The following is an 18,797-nucleotide window of genomic DNA, read 5'->3' as shown; positions in this document are numbered from 1 at the left end:
CCATCACTGCAGAAAGTTCTAGATGATAGTGTTGGGCTAGAATGAGACAGAGGTCAACACAAGGATGCCAACTAAGGAATATAAATTTGTAATCCAGATTGGAGAACAGAACATTGGCTATAAAGAGGCCATGTCCCTCAATTTCCAAAGAGAAGTGAGAGCTTGGTTCCCACCCTCTTAACCTGGCTTTCGATGCAAAGAGTTGAGGTGCTCTTCATGTCCCCGTGCCCTCTGGGAACTCAAAAACTAAACCTGTGTTTCTCATAAAATATTAAATCAAGAGAAATTAAGACAGCACACTTAATGTGAAATAAAGTTCATATACTCCTGTTTAAACACAGATTAGAATTTCTGTCAGAACAATGCCAGTGAAAAGCTGACATTCTAATTAATATAATTTACATTATAAAGCACTGAATATCTTTATCTTGCTATTATGAAATGCCCTCTTTAAAAAAATCAATGCTCTACTCAACAGGGAATTGAGTACTAAGGGCAGTATTTTAAAATCCATGTACAAGAGAGGTGTTTGAGGTTACTGGCATCTCTCTCTCTCTCTCTCTCTCTCTCTCTCTCTCTCTCTCTCTCTCTCTCCCTGCACATACCTCAATGTCCCCTCCCTCACTAGAGCTGTCTGCCTGTTCTCTATCTATGAGTCTGTCTCTATTTTGCTTGTTAGTTCAATTTGTTCATTAAATTCCACATGAATGAAATCATATGGCACTTGTCTTTCTCTGACTGGCTTATTTTACTTAGCATAATAATCTCCAGGTCCATCCATGCTGTTGCAAAGGGTAAAATTTTCTTCCTTTTTATGGACAAGTAGTATTCCATTGAGTAAATGAAATATACCATGGCTGTGTTACCCACTCATTTACTGACGGACAGGTTACTGGCCGTTTTACATGCCATCAACCCAGGTCTCTAAAAAGGGAAACAATACAGTCAACCTCTATCACACAGTCTTGTCATTCTTTATTATCCACAATACTGTTTGCATGCAGCAATAGGATTTTGAGACTGTTTTTCTTGCAATGATATAAAACATTATAAAATGCATACACCAAAAACCTAAAGCATTCCTCTCTCTCTCTCTCTCTCATCTCTCTCTCCTCTCTCTCTCTCTCTCTCTCTCTCTCTCTCTCTCTCTCTCTCTCTCTCTCTCCTCTCTCTCTCTCTCTCTCTCTCTCTCTCTCTCTCTCTCTCTCCTCTCTCTCTCTCTCTCTCTCCTCTCTCTCTCTCTCTCCCCCCCCCATCTTTCTTCTTTCTCTTTCTCATTCTCTCACTGACACAGGGAGCATTCCTAAAACCCTGCAACCTGTCACACATATAGGACTCTCACTCAATGCTTATTCAATCCATATTCTGAGTGTGTAAGAGGGGCAGAAAACCTACCCCACAGTTGGGTGCCCAAGGATTTGTGTTCATTGCCTTTGTCAATTTTATGCTATCGGTGAAAGGAATAAAGATGAGATACTTAAAGCTTGAATTTTCATTTCCTATGACAACGTGCTTTCTCTTCATGCTTTATCACACTCCACTACTTGGTACCCACCCCTTCATAATTGATATCGGCCATTTGAAGCATTCAGTAAAAACCTCATGAGGTTCATCAAATGTCCCTCAGTCTATAATTCTTGCTCCTAACATATTCAGAAGGATATTCATTCAAGTGTTTCCCACTTCCTCTCCATGCCTCTCCCTCTGCACGGGGACGAGAGTAATGACAGTTGTATTAATTATATGCTGAAAACCCACATAGCAGCAAAAATGATGGAGATCATCGTTTTAAATATTTTATTAAAATAACCCAGTGTAGAACAGAAAAAGTAGACCCTCTTGATAATGAGAGGTTCATTAATTTTACAAGAATTCTAGAAAGCTTAGAATGGTCATCAAAATTATCACTTTCATTTATATTTTTTTTAAGAAGAGGAAAACCTTAAATTGTTGCTTTAGAGAGCGAGGGCCTAATAAAATTGTCTAAGGTATTTTTAAAGTAATTACTTATCTTTCTGGAAAATGTTTTTTAAAAATAGCTCAAAATATGGAGGATTTAGATTTTATAGTTTTATTTGAAATGCCTATAAATTTTCAGTTGCTGCAATTTACCCCATTAAAACCTGGTTTCATTAGCATATAATGACTTCTGATAAATAAAATTTATATCCTCCATAAACAAACAAGCCGTGCATCAGAATCCTTTCATTAATATCAGCAAAAGCAACACCATCTTGCCTACCAGGTGTGTCTCCAGGTACAGTTTAAGGCCGTCCATCTCTGCCTTAGGGGGTGTCCAGTTCTCTGTGGTTTCCATGGCTTCATTTAACCACTGAATGAATTCATCCAGCTTGTCTACAAACCCCTTGTGACAAAAGAGAAGAAAAGAAAGAAAAAAAGGAAAGAACAAGAAAAGCGTTAGTTGGTTGTTTAAAGCCAATCTTAAATATTCCAAACCTTACTGATTGTAAAATTGATACCACTGCACTTCCATCCTAGTTCCACACTGTAGAACAGATTTTCCAGTATTCCTAGCACTGAAATCTATAAAAATGGAAAGAAGGTGTTCCTTACTCCCTCTCAGTTTTTTTCCTTGGAAAACTTTTCTGAGAAATTTGGATTGGTCTCCAGGATGTCATTGAAAAGACGAGCCAAAATTATCAAAACATTTCTCATGTCTGACAAGCTCCAGTCACCAAAAAACAATTCAGGTCTGCTAGGAACACTCGTGGGTTTTGAGGGATAAAAACATTTCTGTGAAGATAGTATTCTTTACTCAGAAGCCTATAGAGTTGAGTTACCTTAACAGATAGAAATCTATTTTTAAGTCACATAGGTGTTTTAAGAGGCTTGCATGAATTCTAATGACAGCCCAAATGTCTGTGACAATCTGAGTTCTAAGAAACAAGGAAGAGTAGAAAAATATGGGACCAATGAATAAATGTAAACATCTGCTCTGGGTGTGTCCCAGACAGCACAAATCACAATAATCTTGCAATTTTTAAAATAGTGGTTATAAAAGTTTATTGACCATTTAAAAGAACACATCTGTAGAAATGGAAATTGTCTTGAAAGCCTGGCTATGAACCTAAGGCAAGGAAATGAGGTTGGGTGCCTGCTTCCCATGTCTAAGTAAACAGCACCACCTGGAGGTGTAAAAGAGCAAAGACAGGTTTTGACATTTCACAGAGATGCTTTGGTATGCATCTTACACTTAACCTGTATTTCTGTTTTGTTTTGTTTTTCAGATTTGCTTTTTGATTAATTTTGAATAATATTTTTAATGCTTAACAAGGTATCCTGAAACTGAGTAATAGCTGAAGATTAAATTTTTTATCACTGTTCTCAGAAGCCACATTTTGTTATTAAGGTTTCTTCTAATATAGTTTAAGGTTCATAACCCTTTAATTCAAGCCTCAAAATAGTTGTTATAAAAGAGCAAATAGTATTGAGAAGAGTATTAAAGAGAAAGGCAGACTAATAACACTCAGAAACACATCCCTGTCTATCAAAAGGGGACACAGCAGAGATGTGGACATGGAGGCCCAGGGAGTCCGTTCTGACTGTCCAGATATGCTCTGGTGTGTTGTCAGCCTGTTAAGTCCATCATTCCATGTGGTAGTGTACCATGTGTTTTCCCAAGATCCTAAAGTTTTCCTTTTGAAAACATCCCCACTATGCCAAGTGTCACAGGACAAGGACACCCATTCTTTTTTAAAAAAATTCTAATTTTCTCAAATTGCAAATTGTTCTAAGTGCTAAGAATCCATGCCAAGTAATTAGTTTTGCCCTTTCTCATATACTTAGTTTGTTTAAAGTGAAGTCCTAATTATTGATACTCTCATAATTAAATTCTGATAAAAATTAAGATAGCCTATGCTGGCCAAATGGACTTATAGCAATGTCATCTGTAAGATTTTCCTAAAATCGCTCAAAAAAGTAACATCTGGCCTCAGTCAGCCTCATACTCTCGCTGAGTGAACCCAGGCCCGGCACTAGCAAAAGCCATCTTTGGTTCAGAGCTGAGCCTCTCTTGGCACCTCCAAATCCAGCACAAGTAGTAGCCAACTGCAGATTGCTTTGTAGCTCATGCCAGCTGTTCCAGGGAGAAACACGTCATGATTAACCTTGTCCTGAACCTCACGGGAGGACCCAGGGGAGCACACCCAGTGGATAACTTCAGATCATATCAAATCATCTCCATAAGTGACACACTCAAGGGGTGGACTCAGCAGGTACCGAAGCTACACTGAAGTAAGTCCTGCTCAGCTGATCCTCCACAGTGGGTGGGGGTCTGAGGTTGGTGGTCATAGCTGATCTGCCTGAGGGTAATTCTTTACCATTGATATGCCAACAGCAATCAAAGTTCAACTACAAAAGGAGAGTATACACAGTCCATATGAAGGGTGTACCTCGAGTGCCCAGCTTGGGTGATCAGGGGGACTATGCTACTGGATGCTACAGAGCACCTACTACATTAGACCACTCTACCAACCCTGTGAGACACAGCACCCTACCCAAAAGAAACGAACATAGAGAAACTGCCAAAATGAGGAGACAAAGAAACATATCCCAAATGAAAGAACAGAACAAAACTCCAGAAAAAGAACAAAAGAAAATGGAGTTAAGCAATCTACTACATGCAAAGTTCAAAATACTGGTTATAAGGATGTTCAATGAACTTAGTGAGAACCTCAACACTATATACATATATATATATATATATATATATATATATATATATATATATATATATATGCCACAATCAGAAATAAAGGCTACAATAACTGAAATAAAGAAATATTTTACAGATGGTGGGGGTAAGTGGATGGGTGGGAAGAGATCAACCAAAAAACTTATATGTCTTTATGCATAACCCATGGACACAGACAGTAGTGTGATGAAGGCCTGGGACGGTGGGTGGGGGCAGACTACAAGAGGTCAATGAGGGGGAAAAGGGAACATATGTAATACTTTCAACAATAAATATTTCAAAAATAATAATTTACAGAGAATCAACAGTAAGTAGATAGATGAAGCCAAGAGTTAAATCGGTTATTTGGAATATAAGGAAGCAAAAAATGAGTATAGTATAAGGAGCCTCTGGGACAACATCAAGCATTTGCAACAGGAAGGTGTGGAAGGAGAAGAGAGAGAACAAGAAACTGAAAACCTATTTGAAAAAATAATGACAGAAAACTTCCCTAACCTGATGAAGAAAATAGACATATAAGTCCAAGAAGTAAAGAGTCCCAAATAAGATGAACCCAAAGAGGCCCATACCAAAACACATCATAATTAAAATGACAAAGGTTAAAGACAAAAAGAATCTTAAAAGCAGCAAGAAAGAAGCAGTTAGTTACCTAAAAAAGAGCTCCCATAAGACTGTCAGTTGATTTCTCAACAGAAACTTTACAGAGAACTGTCAAAGAACTGGAAGAAAGGTGAAGAGATTAGCCAAAGAACATATATACATAACCCATAGACACAGATAGATAGTAGTGTGGTGATGGGCAGAGGAAAAGGAGGAGGCAGGAGCTGGGTGGAGGTGGGCAAAGGAGTGTGCATGTATGGGGTGGAGAGCTGGGAAGAAGATATCTGTAATAGTGTAAACAAAAAAATAATTTAAAAAATAAAAGATAAAAAGAACTCCATTTAGAAGCAAAATTATGTATTCAGTTATATAAATACTAGAGGCCCGATGCATGAAAATTTATGCAAGAGTAGGCTTTCCTCCCCCAGCTGCCAGCACCAGCTTCCCTCCAGCACTCACGACCTGGGCTTCCCTCCTCTGGCCACCTGCATGCACCCAGGACTTGGGCTGTCTTCCCTCTGGCCACCCACAGGCACTCAGGCCCCCAGCTACCTTCCCTCCAGCTGCCAGCAGGCACCTAGGACTGGACTTCCCTCAGGCCCCAGCTTTGTCAGGAAGGACGTTTACCATGACATTCAGAAGGATATCTGGTCTAATTAGCATATCACCCTTTTATTATTACAGATATACCAACATATATTTAATCTCCCATTTTTGCTTAATTTTAGACAGAGAGTTCCTATACACAATGACCCATCTAGAGTTTTACACAATAGCTCCCTAAGGCATTCTACCTTTCCTGACCACGTATCTATATGTGCTTCATGTGCCACCAAGACCCAGATGCTACACCTCACACATTTACTGACATCCCTACTGACAAAATCCAACCTAATACAACTAATAGAAGAGAGGATATGGACATGCGTAAGATGGTAAGAAATTTTGAATAAAGACCGAAGAGAAAATGAAATGTTTTAAAACAGTTTTAACTCTGATTCCACAAGAAAACTTAAAAAAGACTGAAATGTTTTATGAAATACTTAGCTCCTTTCTAAAGGTTGAATGGGATGTCATTAAAATATAAAAATATATAAGGTGACAGGAGAAGATTTGACTTTGGGTGGTAGGCACACTGTGCAATATACAGAACTTGTAACATAGGAACACACACCTGAAACCTGTATGTTCATGTTGACCAATGTCACACCAATCAATTTTAAAAAATAAATAAATAAATAAATAAATAAATAATTGTTCCAGAATAAAGGCTGTCAGTTGGAAAGAGAAAGCAAGCAGGGCAGAGAATGGTATAATCTAAAGCTGACCAGGAGGAAAATTCTTTTCTGAACTCCGTATCATATAAAATGGGTAAATTGAGCTGAGTCTCCTTGTTGGGGATAAAATCGCTTTTAATAATCGCTTTTAATTTCCCAACATGCCCATAACACTGACTCCTTAACACTGAAGGGCAGAGCTGAAAATGTTATTAGAATCTTGTGTTTAGCCAGGACTGGTTTGGCTCAGTGGATAGAGCATCGGCCTATGGACTGAAAGGTCCCGGGTTCGATTCTGGGCAAGGGCATGTACCTTGGTTGAGGGCATGTCCCCAGTGGAGGCTGTGCAAGAGGCAGCTGATCAATGATTCTCTCTCATCGATGTTTCTAACTCTCTATCCCTCTCTCTTCCTCTCTGTGAAAAATCAATACAAAATATATTTAAAAAAAAGAATCTTGTGTTTAGATTACATCTAAATACTTTCTTGTTTAGTAAGACCTCCTTGTAAATCAAATACCTGAAACAAGAATGCACGTGGTTAGACGGGATTGTTTATAGAATGCTAATGTCATTAAAAAGATTATCTGGGATTGCTGAGTTGTTTATCTAAACATCCTAAATTTTTTCTAGGGACCAAATAGTTCCTTAGCAAAACCAAGATAATATTTTTAGGAAAAAATTGGAATTCTATGTAGAGAGTTTATCATGCTGAATGAGCAATAAAATAGCCAGCTTTCTACCAGAGTACTTCAAGGCAGAGAGTCAGTAAAGGGCAAGAACAACACAGCTGCTGTCCCATCATTAGAGCCAAGAAGACAGGAAGTAGTATTGAAATACATCTGCTTGGAAAAGAGAAAAAGAGAAGAGTTCCCATGCAGATTAGAAGGCCCTTAGATCCTATCTCTTTCAATGCCCCCAATTTTACAGATAAGGAAACTGAGGCTCAGAAAGACTACTTCTCAAATAAAACAAAACCAATAGGCTAAAGATCTCAGGTGTTTTGTCCTCAAGTATAGAGCTCTAAATATGCACTTTAAAGTACTCTTGGGCATCCTTTGGACAAAATTTCTATAATTAAAAAAGGTACAGTTTTTAAGAGTAACATAAAATTTAGGAATACTATTGGTTTAGTTAATCACATAGACTACCTAGGTTGGATAGCATTAGGCTAGCTGAAGTAAAGATTAAATTGCCTTTTTTGTTCAAACTCCACAGGTGTACACATATATATTAGGTCCTTTATTCATAAATTATTAATTGAAAGCTTGCTATGTATCAGATAATTGTATTAAGGCCTGGAACTCACATATAAATGTCTGTTAAAAAAAAAAATACAAGTAACCTTCAAGTTTATAATATTGTCATACAACAACCTTATAAATAATGTGTTTATTTATAATTTATATTTACTTATATTATTATATTTATAATTAGCCTATATAATAAAAGGCTAATATGCAAATTGCTGAATGGCGGAATGACTAGTCTCTATGATGCACAGTGACCACCAGGGGGCAAACGCTCAACACAGGAGCTGCCCCCTGGTGGTCAATGTGCTCCCACAGGGGAAGCACAGCTCAGCCAGAAACCCTGAGCCGGCTCACAGACATTTATAGCCTAAATTCCCTTGCATAAATACTTCCTAAATGTCAAAGAAGGACCTTAACTAAAATTATTGGGTCGATTAGAGAATTATCTCTAAAACAACATTAAAGTCATCTGTCAAGGCAGGAGGCCCAGGATCTCACAGAGAAGAGGATACAGGAATGTAGGGCAGCCACCACAGGGCCCATGCAATGGGAAGGGTGATCTAACTACTGTGGGTCATGGAGGAGGCTGAAGCTTCAGACTGACCAAGGTGGCTGAAGGTGGGAGGAGAAAACAGGGTGGTGGCATTTGATTCCAAAATGCCAGAGTCATCTCTACAGATATAAGGAGCTGCTATGGCCTAACCCCTCTGCTCCCAAGTTAGTAATAATGCCAACAATGTTAACAGGAGCTAACCTTTACTAAATGCTTACTACCTGCCAGGTACTATTCTAAGCTCTTTACATGTTTTAACACATTTAATCATCCCAACAACTCTATGTGGAAGATACACTTTTAACCCTATTTTGCTGGGGAGGAACTGGGGCACAGAGGTTGAGTCACTTGCTCAAGATAACATAATGATAACTGGTGAAGGGCATTAGGGCTTAAGCAATGTGGCTCAAAAAGCTGCATGCTCCACCTCCACTGAGCTCCATAAAAGCCCCTCACCCATTAATACATTTGTCCCCCAAAATCTGTTTCTGTCATTTGTACCTTTTCATTTGCAGTAGAGTTCCATCTACTACTTTTCTGAATATTCCTATTTTTGGTACCTTGAACAAAGCTAGTCTTAGAGTTCTTTCTGGCCATATTTCCCTTATAAAGTGTGTCTAGAGAGAGGAGTGGGCACAATATGACTTTTCATGGGCCCTGTATCCCATTAAGGAGACTGGTTAATACAGATGACCCTTGAGCAATGTGAGGGTTAGGGGTGCTGACCTCCGTGCAGTCCAAAATCCACATCCACATCCACATATTTCCAACCACAGATCAAAAGTACTCTTTTCAATTTACAGTTTGTTAAATCTTAAGATACAAAACCTGGGGTACAGAGGGTTGACTATATGTTTACAGAAAAAAAAATCTGGCCATGGCCATGTTTCTCAGTGGTTAGAGTGTAGGCTGGCATACCAAAGGGTTGCGGGTTTGATTCCCACCTAGGAGACAACCAGTCAATGTGCAATGTGTCTCTCTCACATCAATGCCTCTCTCTCTCTCTCTCTCTCTCTCTCTCTCTCTCTCTCTCTCTCTCTCTCTCTCTCTCTCTCTCTCTTTCTCTTTTCTCTCCTTCTACCCTCCCTCTCTCCCTCCCACTCCCTCTGAAAAACAATGGGGGAAAATCCTTTGGTGAGTATTAACAACAACAACAACAAATCTGCATATAAGTATGCCCATGTATTTCAAACCTGTATTGTTCAAGGGTCAGCTATAATCTCATAAACACAATGGCGTGCATCAAGCAACAGAACCAGAGATGCAACAAGGATAAGATAAGGAAAAACTATGCAAAGAAACTTTATTTTGGAAGGGTACAGTCTTCTCTATGCTATAAAAAATATTTTTATTAATGCAGCATTAGATTTATTTTTATAAGGCTCATGTAGCACAAAATAAGAACAGTACTAAATTGCCAATTATGACCTACACCTTTCTCTCTCTGTGCGCTCGCTCTCTCTCTCTCTCTTTCTCTCTCTCTCTCTCTCTCTCTCTCTCAAATAACTTCCTTTATTCCTAGATAACGAAGGAAGACAAATGACAAAGCCATTAGCTTCCTGAAAACTAAGACTTGAAGCCTCATCTATCTGAAAGACGGAAGGCACTGGGCCTCAGATCACAGGCAGCATCTTTCCTGGGAAAGCTGCTTATTCACTACGCAGATTCCAGGCCAATGGTCTTTCTACGGTAAGATCCACAGCCCCAGACATGGTCTGACATCATGAGCGACCTTGATGCAGAACCTACTCTCTTGGGATGATTTTTGCCCTGCTATCTGAACAGAGCACAAACAGCGGTACTGACAGGTAATTTCAAGACATCACAACTGCAAATCTGCCAACAAGAATGTTTCGGATCTGCTTCATTTAGCAGACCTTATTTGCCATAAATTCAGGCTAAACCATATATAATTCTTACTTGGCTACTCATTTGTTTACTGTCACCATTATCTTTGGTCTCCTAGCATCTTACAAACTCCAGCCAGGCTGCACGTTCCTCTAGGATGCCTGCTTCTCCTCATATTACAGTGCTCCAATGGAGCCTGAGCAGTTTCATACCCTCAGGCTCACTGATGTCACAGCCTCACACTCACCATTAGGATCTTCTAAGAGGAATTCACCCAGAATTCTATAGGACATAAAGCCAACCCCATTGAAATGATATATTCCAGTGAATATTTTATAGAAAAAGAAACCGGTTCTTTTCTTAGCTGTGCCACAAAGTATCTTACAAAATGTCAGACCTGAAAAGTATCTTAGAGGTCATCCAAGTCAGTTTCTTCATTCACTTTTCTTTTTAAAAACACAGGTTTAGGAAGTAACAATGCTACTCAGAGGCAGATTTAAGGTCCTTATTCTCCTTATTTCTACTATTGTTGATAGGAATGCCCTGGATTCATAGGAAAAGTCACCAAAAAACTGGTATTTACATAGTCTTTTGAGTTTACAACAAGCCTTTGCTTATTGTGATTTCTTACAACAATCTCTGCATTGGCATGACAAATATAATTAACATCCCCTTTAAAGTCTGGGAGATTTAAACAGTAACCTTTTAGGGACTTATTCAAGTTTTCATAACTAAAATATTGGGGATTGTGAACTAAGCCCAAAGTTCCTGTCTGCAAGTCCTGTACTCTTGAATAGATTACTAACTGCCCTATGCATCTTTGTCCTCAGCGGTAAAATGGGATAAAATAAGAATGTCTGAATCAAAGAGGAATTTTTTTCTTGATAATTAAAATGTGATGATGTGTTAAGTAAAGAAACCTCTTAACATCTTGCATTAACATATAGTTAAAAGTGAGCAATAAATGTCAAGGTTTTGTTTTGTTGTGTTAATTATTATCTTTTCAAAATATCCTATCACTAATGCAAAGTCATTACTTTAGACTTAAGTATAAAAGAGAATTCACTAATGTCCTGAAAATTATTTTTTAATTAAATTTGAAAATGCAACACTGAGTTGATTCCTCTTTTAATTTTCATTACAGAAATATTTGCTGTCAAAGGTGGTTAGGAAAAATCATCATCCTGATGCAGCAAAACATTCTTTAATTGTATAGCCCTTCCATACCAAGAAGATAAAATAATAAACAACTATTTTCATCTTAATGTTTAAAACTGCAAACTATCGATAAAAGCTGCAGCTTCCCTATGCATTTCATGTCAAAAACCAGATGCAGTAACCGGATGTAGCCTCAAGGTGGTAGTAAGTCACCATTGATAAAGTCTCAAGATCCAGCTGAGACTACAGCCCAAACTGATGCAGGACAGACATTCCTAGTGTTACCAGGAAGGAATTTGCTTTGGATTCCTATGGTTCTTCTCTCTCCACCCTGAGCAATGACCTTGTCAAATTGTATAAACAGATCCATTAGCAATGTTAGATTTCTCCTGGCTTGCAACAAATAAAATATACACAAAAGATTTTCCTTTTAAAATAATTATGTAGCCTTATTTATTTTTAATGTTATGTGGCTTTAAAATTCTTAACTTGGATTTGGCCACAGCATTTGCATTTAAGACAACATTTATTTTTTCCCCCCGGTTCATCATCATATTAAATTCCTTACATCTCCCAGCCCCCAAATCTCAGCTTGAAATCTTAATTCTTTTGATGCCCTCTTCCATTCTGGTTTTTAAAAAGCCACATGTTTTTATCAATTTGTCATTTATAAAGACTTTCACCTCTGTCTCTTTCTTTATTTAGTCCACTTCTAAATGCACAATTGAGACTCTTTTACCACATGTGCAGGCACTGCAATAACCTTCAAAATTCGCCTCAGAGCATTAGCTCCCAACCTTGACAGCACATCAGAATTGCTTGAGCAGCTTTATAAAATGCCCACCTCTCCGGAGCCTGACTTAACTGGTCTGCAGCGGAGCCCCAGGTGAGGATTTTTCAAATGCTCCCAGTGATTACAATGTGCAGCCACAATCCAGAACCCCTCAGCTGGAGGTGCATCCAGCATAGCATGGCCAGATTTACCTGCTTTCCACGACCAGCGCTCTGGGCCAAAATTTTAACTAGTTTCTCGTGTTCACAAAGATTGCAACGCAGTGACTTGGAAGCCAAATCTACCTTATAGCTGTATTTTATTTGGCCAGTTTTTCAAAATTATTCAGACCAAACATTGGGAAATGTCACATAAAACCAAGATTTCTTACTTCTTTTCAAAAATTGTAAGATCTTGCCACACAGGGCCCATGTTCTGTGCAGTAGCCACCTGGCACTGAATAGTGGCTGTTGGACAGGCACTTGCTCTCCAGTTGCTCAGTCGCTCCCACTCCCCACTTATACCTGGCTGTATGACATTTATATTACCTGTCTGACCCTCTTAGAGTCATTTTAGTTTGTAACTCTTAGTCTAGGACAGTGGTCAGCAAACTGTGGTTTGCCACTCTGTTGACTAATGAGTTTGCTGATCACTGACCTAAGCATTTAAAAGAGGAACACTGTGGCTCAGTAGTTGAACTTCGACCTATAAACTAGGAGATAAAGTTCAAACAGAATAACATTTCACTCACTCATTCATTCATGCATTCATTAGATAGGTATTTATTTTGTGTTTGTGTTAATGCAAATACTTGAAATTCAAAAGCCGTCATATTTTAGCCCTATTTTTTTTTTTCTATATGCTTCTTTCCTTCAACAAACTCCATTCTAACTACCAGTTGGTTTAAGAGATATCTCCCTCCCAACGTTCATGCGTAGGGGTCCATTTTCCAAACTCCTTTTACCATGAGGTGATGCCATATGACAAAGCCTGCGCCAATGGGATACAAGCAGAAGTGCTGTGGACAATGTGCAAGTCCTATCTTTAAGGAGAAAGATGGGTGCTCCCTCTTTCCTCTCTGGGTGAGCTGGAACAAATACTAGTATTGGTGAGCCACACTATAAGAGCAACAGGCAGCCTTGACTGGTTTGGCTCAGTGGAGAGAGCATTGGCCTGTGAACTCAAGGATCTCAGGTTCGATTCTGGTCAAGTGCATGTACCTTGGTTGCAGGCACATCCCCAGTAGGGGGTGTGCAAGAGGCAGCTGATTGATGTTTCTAACTCTCTATCCCTCTCCCTTCCTCTCTGTAAAAAAATCAATAAAATATATTAAAGCAAAAAAGGCAGAAGGTACCTGGATCCCTAAATGGCCTCTACCTTCCCGGGGTGTCTGCCTAGCACTTGTTATGTGAGAGAAAAAATCATCTATGTTATGGTAGTTTGAGGTTTCTTTGTTTATACAGGTTTAGCCTATATGCCAAAATGCCCAGGATTTCTTTACTATTTCCCAAATATACCCTGAATATCCTTGCCCTCAACCTTAGCTCATGCTAAAGCTTCTGATGTTAACACTCGACCTCCTGATCTCTGATATTTAAATTCTCCTAAAAGGCTCAGCTCAAATAGTCCCTCCTCTAGGATGCTTGGTCTAGCTACATTTGTTATTCTCTTCCTTCCTCTGTTCTCCCACTGTATGACTTTCCACTGGGCACTTACTGAATATTATTTAGTAAGCACAGAGCCTAGAATTATGTTGTTACTTCTCTCTTAAGTTCTAGATTGTAAGTAGTATAAAGAAAGTATTCTGAGTTCCTACAGCATTCTGCTATTATGTCTCTTGTTGAATAATCATCTGAACTATAAACTCGTGCTCAGTGTGTGATCCTTTAGGACTGGATCTTTGACTTTTAATTAAAAGTTAAAAAAAAAAAAAGTTAAGCTTGCCCAATTCTTTAAGAATCTATTTTTCCTGTATATTTAAACTAAATTCTTGTTTTCTTTGTTGTTACTTCTAAACAATTCCTCAACTCTCTGAACGAATATTTCTAAGACTAAGAAATGCACTAAAAGATCAATAGTTCAAGTTTGAATGGAAATGGAGAGCCAACTTATGGTGTTCTCATATTTGGAATCTGATGCTCTCTAGGACAACATTAGGGGAAGAAAGTGGGAGATACTTTTGGGAAAGGACATTTAAAAAAGAAAACAGAGTGAAATCTATATAGTCCAGAAAAAAAAAAATAAAGGAAAATGAATGGGAGAGAAAATGAAAAAAAAGAGAAGTCAGAGATAAGAGGAAGACTAGCAATTGTGAAAGGAAAGGTAAACATAAGGCAAATCACATACAAAATGAAATGCCAGTGAGAACAGTGGACTCCAATAACCTTAAAATGCTTCCTATCTGGTTAGATGCTCTTAAGAGATCATTATCAACGCTGAGGAGCAAACTACCACTCCACCAACACTAAGAAGACTGGCACATGGTTGGTAGAAAAGAAATATCGCCGGCACCGGTTTGGCTCAATGGATAGAGCGTCGGCTTGGGGACTGAAGGGTCCCGGGTTCGATTCCGGTCAAGGGCCTGTACCTTGGTTGCGGGCATGTCCCCAATAGGGGGTGTGCAAGAGGCAGCTGATCGATGACTCTCTCTCATCGATGTTTCTAACTCTCTATCTCTCTCACTTCCTCTCTGTATAAAATCAATAAAATATATTAAAAAAAAAAAAAAAGAAATATCAAAGGCAGGTGAGAATTGAATTAATAGCAGACCTTGACTGTAAGTTAGTTTGGGGTGGTAAAAAAAAAAAAAAAAATACAGCTGTGCTTCAATGGAACTTATTCAAATCACAAATCAAGTAAAGAATTGCCAAGTGGTTTTTTGTTTTTACTTTTGTTTCTAACAAATTCTGGAAATTCCAGAAGATGATTTGCTCTAGTCTTGAAGCTGTATTCAATACAACAAGAAAGCCTGGAGTGAGATCTTTTAAACATAAGAGGTAATCGCCCTAAGATAATATATAATTTAAAGAGATAATCACCCTGAGATAAGATAATAGATAATTAAAACTATAAAACTCCTACAAGAAAACACAGAGGAAAAGCTGCATGACATTGGACATATCACCAAAAGCACAGGTAACAAAAGCAAAAATAGGCAAATGGTACTAGATCATACTTTAACATGTTTGTGCATCAAAGGACCCAATAAACAGAATGAAAAAGTAACCTGTGGGATGGGAGAAAGTATTTGCAAATCTCACACACACATACACACACATATATATATGGGTTAATATACAGATTATAAAAAGAACTCCTACAACTCAACAATAAAAACTCAAATAATCCAATTTTAAAATAACTTGAATAGTCATTTATCTAAAGATGATATACAAATGGCCAATCCTATCTAATAAAGAGGGACTATGCTAATTGACCATCACTCCATCATAAAGATGGCTGCACCCACAGCTGAGGCCAAGTTCCCATAAGGAGCCTTAAGGAGCAATCAGCAGGGACCTGAGGCTATGCCCTCCCCCGCCCCCATGGGGCTGGACAGGGGACCTCAAGGTGCACTTCCCGTCCTGGTGCTGGGCTAGGGGACCTCAGGCTGCTCCCCCTGCCCCAGTGCCAGGCCGGGGGACCTCAAGCTGTGCACTCTGCCCTGCGGGGCTCGACAGGGGACCTCAGGCAACACCACAACCCCAGCAGGGCTTGATGGGGACCTCAAGGTGCACCCCAATGCTGGGTTAGGGGAACTCAGGCCTTGCTCCCACCAAGTAGGGCTTGACAGAGGACCTGAGGCTGCACTGCCCTCCCGGTGCTGAACCAGGGGACCTGGGGCTTCACCACCCTGCCTGGCGGGGCTTGACAGGGGACCTCAAACCACGCCCCCTGTCCTGGCACTAGGCCAGGGGACCTGAGGCTATGCCCACTGCCCAGCAGTGCTTAACAAGGGGTGGGGGGGAGGTAGGCTGGGTCTGGGTCTCGAGGTGGATGTGGGTGGGCAGAGACTTGACTCTGGGTTCTGTGGTGAGCCCCAGACTCTGACAGGAGGAAAGTTTTTATATACATTTTACTAATTTTCTTTCATCTCTGACACTTTTATTACAGAGAAAGGGCAAATAGCAATATTATTTCCTCTAATGAATCCCTTTTAATGTGCACTAATTTTGTGCACCATGTCACTAGTAAGCATATAAAAAGATGCTTCACATCACTAATCATTTGAATCAGTGAAATTCAAATGAAATCCACAATGAGAGATCTATCACTCATTAGGATGGCTACTATCATTAAAAAAAATAAATAAATAAAATAAAAAATAAAAAAGAACAAAACCAAAGCAGAAAATAACAAATGTTGGTAAGGATGTGGAGAAATTGGAATGTTTATATAAGGATGTGGAGAAATTGGATTGTAAAATGTAAGAACCACTATGGAAAACAGTATGGAGATTCCTCAAACAATTAAAAATAAAACTTCCATAGGATCCAGCAATCCCATATCTGAGTATGTACCCCAAAGAATTTAAAACAGGGTCTTGAAGAGAAATGTGTACATCATGTTCAGAGTAGCAGAATGTACAATAGCCAAGAGGGAAGCAAGCCAAATATTCATCTATAGATGAATGGATAAACAAAATGTGGTATAGACATACAGTGGAATATTATTCAGCCTTAAAGAGAAAGGCAATCTTGTCATATGCTAAAACACCATGAAGACATTACACTAAGTAAAATAAACCAGTCACAAAAAGACAAATACCACAAGATTCCACTTATTTGAGGCATTTGAAGCAGACAAATTCATAGAAACAGGAAGTAGAATGGTTTCTAGGGGTGGGGCAGAAGAGGGGAGAGCAGTTGTGTTTAATGGGTATAGAGTTTCAGGGTTTGCAAGATGAAAATGTTCTAGAGAACTGTTTCACAGTGATGTGAATATAGTTAACATTACTAAACTGTATGCTTTAAAATGGTTAAAATGGAAAATTTCATGTTACATGTTTGTTTGTTACCACAATGAAAAAAAGGAAGAGAAAAGAGAACTCAGGACAACATGATATTTCTTTAATGACTGCCACCATCAGTGTGATATTATTGATGTGTCAGCATGAGGGTGAAAGCTAGAATGGGTCCTGTCTGGACCATTTTACCTCTCGGAAAAAGAAGTACAGAAATCAGTGCTAAGTTAATCCCAGACCACACCTCTGCTGCATGCATGTTACCCTAGTGCTCCAGCCACTTCCCAGCTCCACCGAGAGGTAGCAGAGATGATGGATGCCTTTGGGCTGCCACCACACAGATTTGAATGCAATTTTATATAGCCTACTTACAAAGAACAAGAAATTAGCTAAGCATTTGCTGCACTGAATCTGAAATAACTTGTGACAGGACATCCTTAGCTGGCTCCAAAGAAGTTTTTAAAATTGGGTTATAGATGTCTCTGAGATAAAATGCTAACAACAGCTGAGTCATTGAACTATACATAGAAATGCCAGAATCTGGCATTTAAAGAGATTTACTGTACATCGCTGGGGAGAAAAGGGATCAGCTATGTCATGCATCCATCAACTGGGTACCAATGAGTCCAGCCAGAAGGAGTCATGTCTTAGAGGATGAATTTTCAGAACTGAGTGTGAGCAGGAAACCCATGATGTGAGAAATGAACCTTGCACTATATCACAAAGGACAGATCTCTTGAAATGCTTCACTGAAGTGGCACCACCCTGCACTTCACTCTGCCAGCTCCCTTTAGGAACCATACAGCTGTTAATTTGGCATCAATAATTACCCACCTCAGACAAGTGGCTACTTACTAGTGAGCTCATATCTATGTCAGGTCATGAGGAAGAAGTTGACTGTGCATCTACTAATCTAGCAATGGTTTCTGGGTTTTCTAGGTAGGCTTTGTCTACATATACATTTATTATCTAAATTCCTTGGGATTGCCAAGCCATTACATATATCACATGTATCCAGATATCACCCTAAGTAAATTTTTCATCATTTTGTTTGAGTCCATTTGATCCAAATGTCTTTCCCTTTCTTTTCATTGCTTTTATTTTATTTTTATGATTTATTTTATTTTTCCATTATAATTGACATACAATATTCTGTTAGTTTCAGGGTACAATATAATGATTAGACATTATATAACTTATGAAGTGATCACCCTGATATGTCTTGTGCCCATCTGACACCATACATAGTTATTACAATATTATTGACTATACTAGAGGGGTGGTGCATTAAGTTTGTGCACTCAGGTGCGGGGGTGAGGGCATGGTCCCTCAGCCGGATTATGAGAGGGTACAGGCCAGGCCAAGGGACCCCACCAGTGCACAATTAGGGCCAGGGAAGGGCGTAGGAGATTGGTCAGCCCAAGAGGGACTGTGGGAGGGCTCTAGGGCATGTCTGGCCTGTCTCACTCAGTCGCGATTAACAGGACCCAGCAGCTAGCTAACCTATGAGTTGGAGAGTCTGCTCCCTGGTGGTCAGTGCACATCACAGCAAGCAGTTGAGCAGGCTTAGCATATCATTAGCATATCATTAGCATATTACACTTTGATTGGTTGAATGGATGACCAGACACTTAGCATATTAGGCTTTTAGTATACAGGAT

At 39.2% G+C, this 18,797-nt stretch overlaps 1 protein-coding gene across 3 annotated transcripts in view; it reads right to left on the bottom strand.

Annotated features, from left to right (window-relative positions):
- The window catches only part of AKAP6 (A-kinase anchoring protein 6), a 451,051-nt gene that overhangs the window by 234,598 nt on the left and 197,656 nt on the right, over window positions 1-18,797 (bottom strand). For all 3 annotated transcript variants that reach the window (XM_036451362.2, XM_036451376.2, XM_045585282.1), the window contains exon 5: window positions 2,243-2,365. In XM_036451362.2, coding sequence (XP_036307255.1) covers window positions 2,243-2,365 — 123 coding nt within the window. The remainder of the gene's footprint in view (window positions 1-2,242; window positions 2,366-18,797) is intronic.

The sequence above is a fragment of the Pipistrellus kuhlii genome, unplaced genomic scaffold (genome assembly GCF_014108245.1).
Source record: "Pipistrellus kuhlii isolate mPipKuh1 unplaced genomic scaffold, mPipKuh1.p scaffold_m20_p_1, whole genome shotgun sequence".
NCBI lineage: Eukaryota > Metazoa > Chordata > Mammalia > Chiroptera > Vespertilionidae > Pipistrellus > Pipistrellus kuhlii.
Note: the sequence above shows the minus strand (reverse complement) of the source record. Positions and strands in the feature narration are given on the sequence as shown.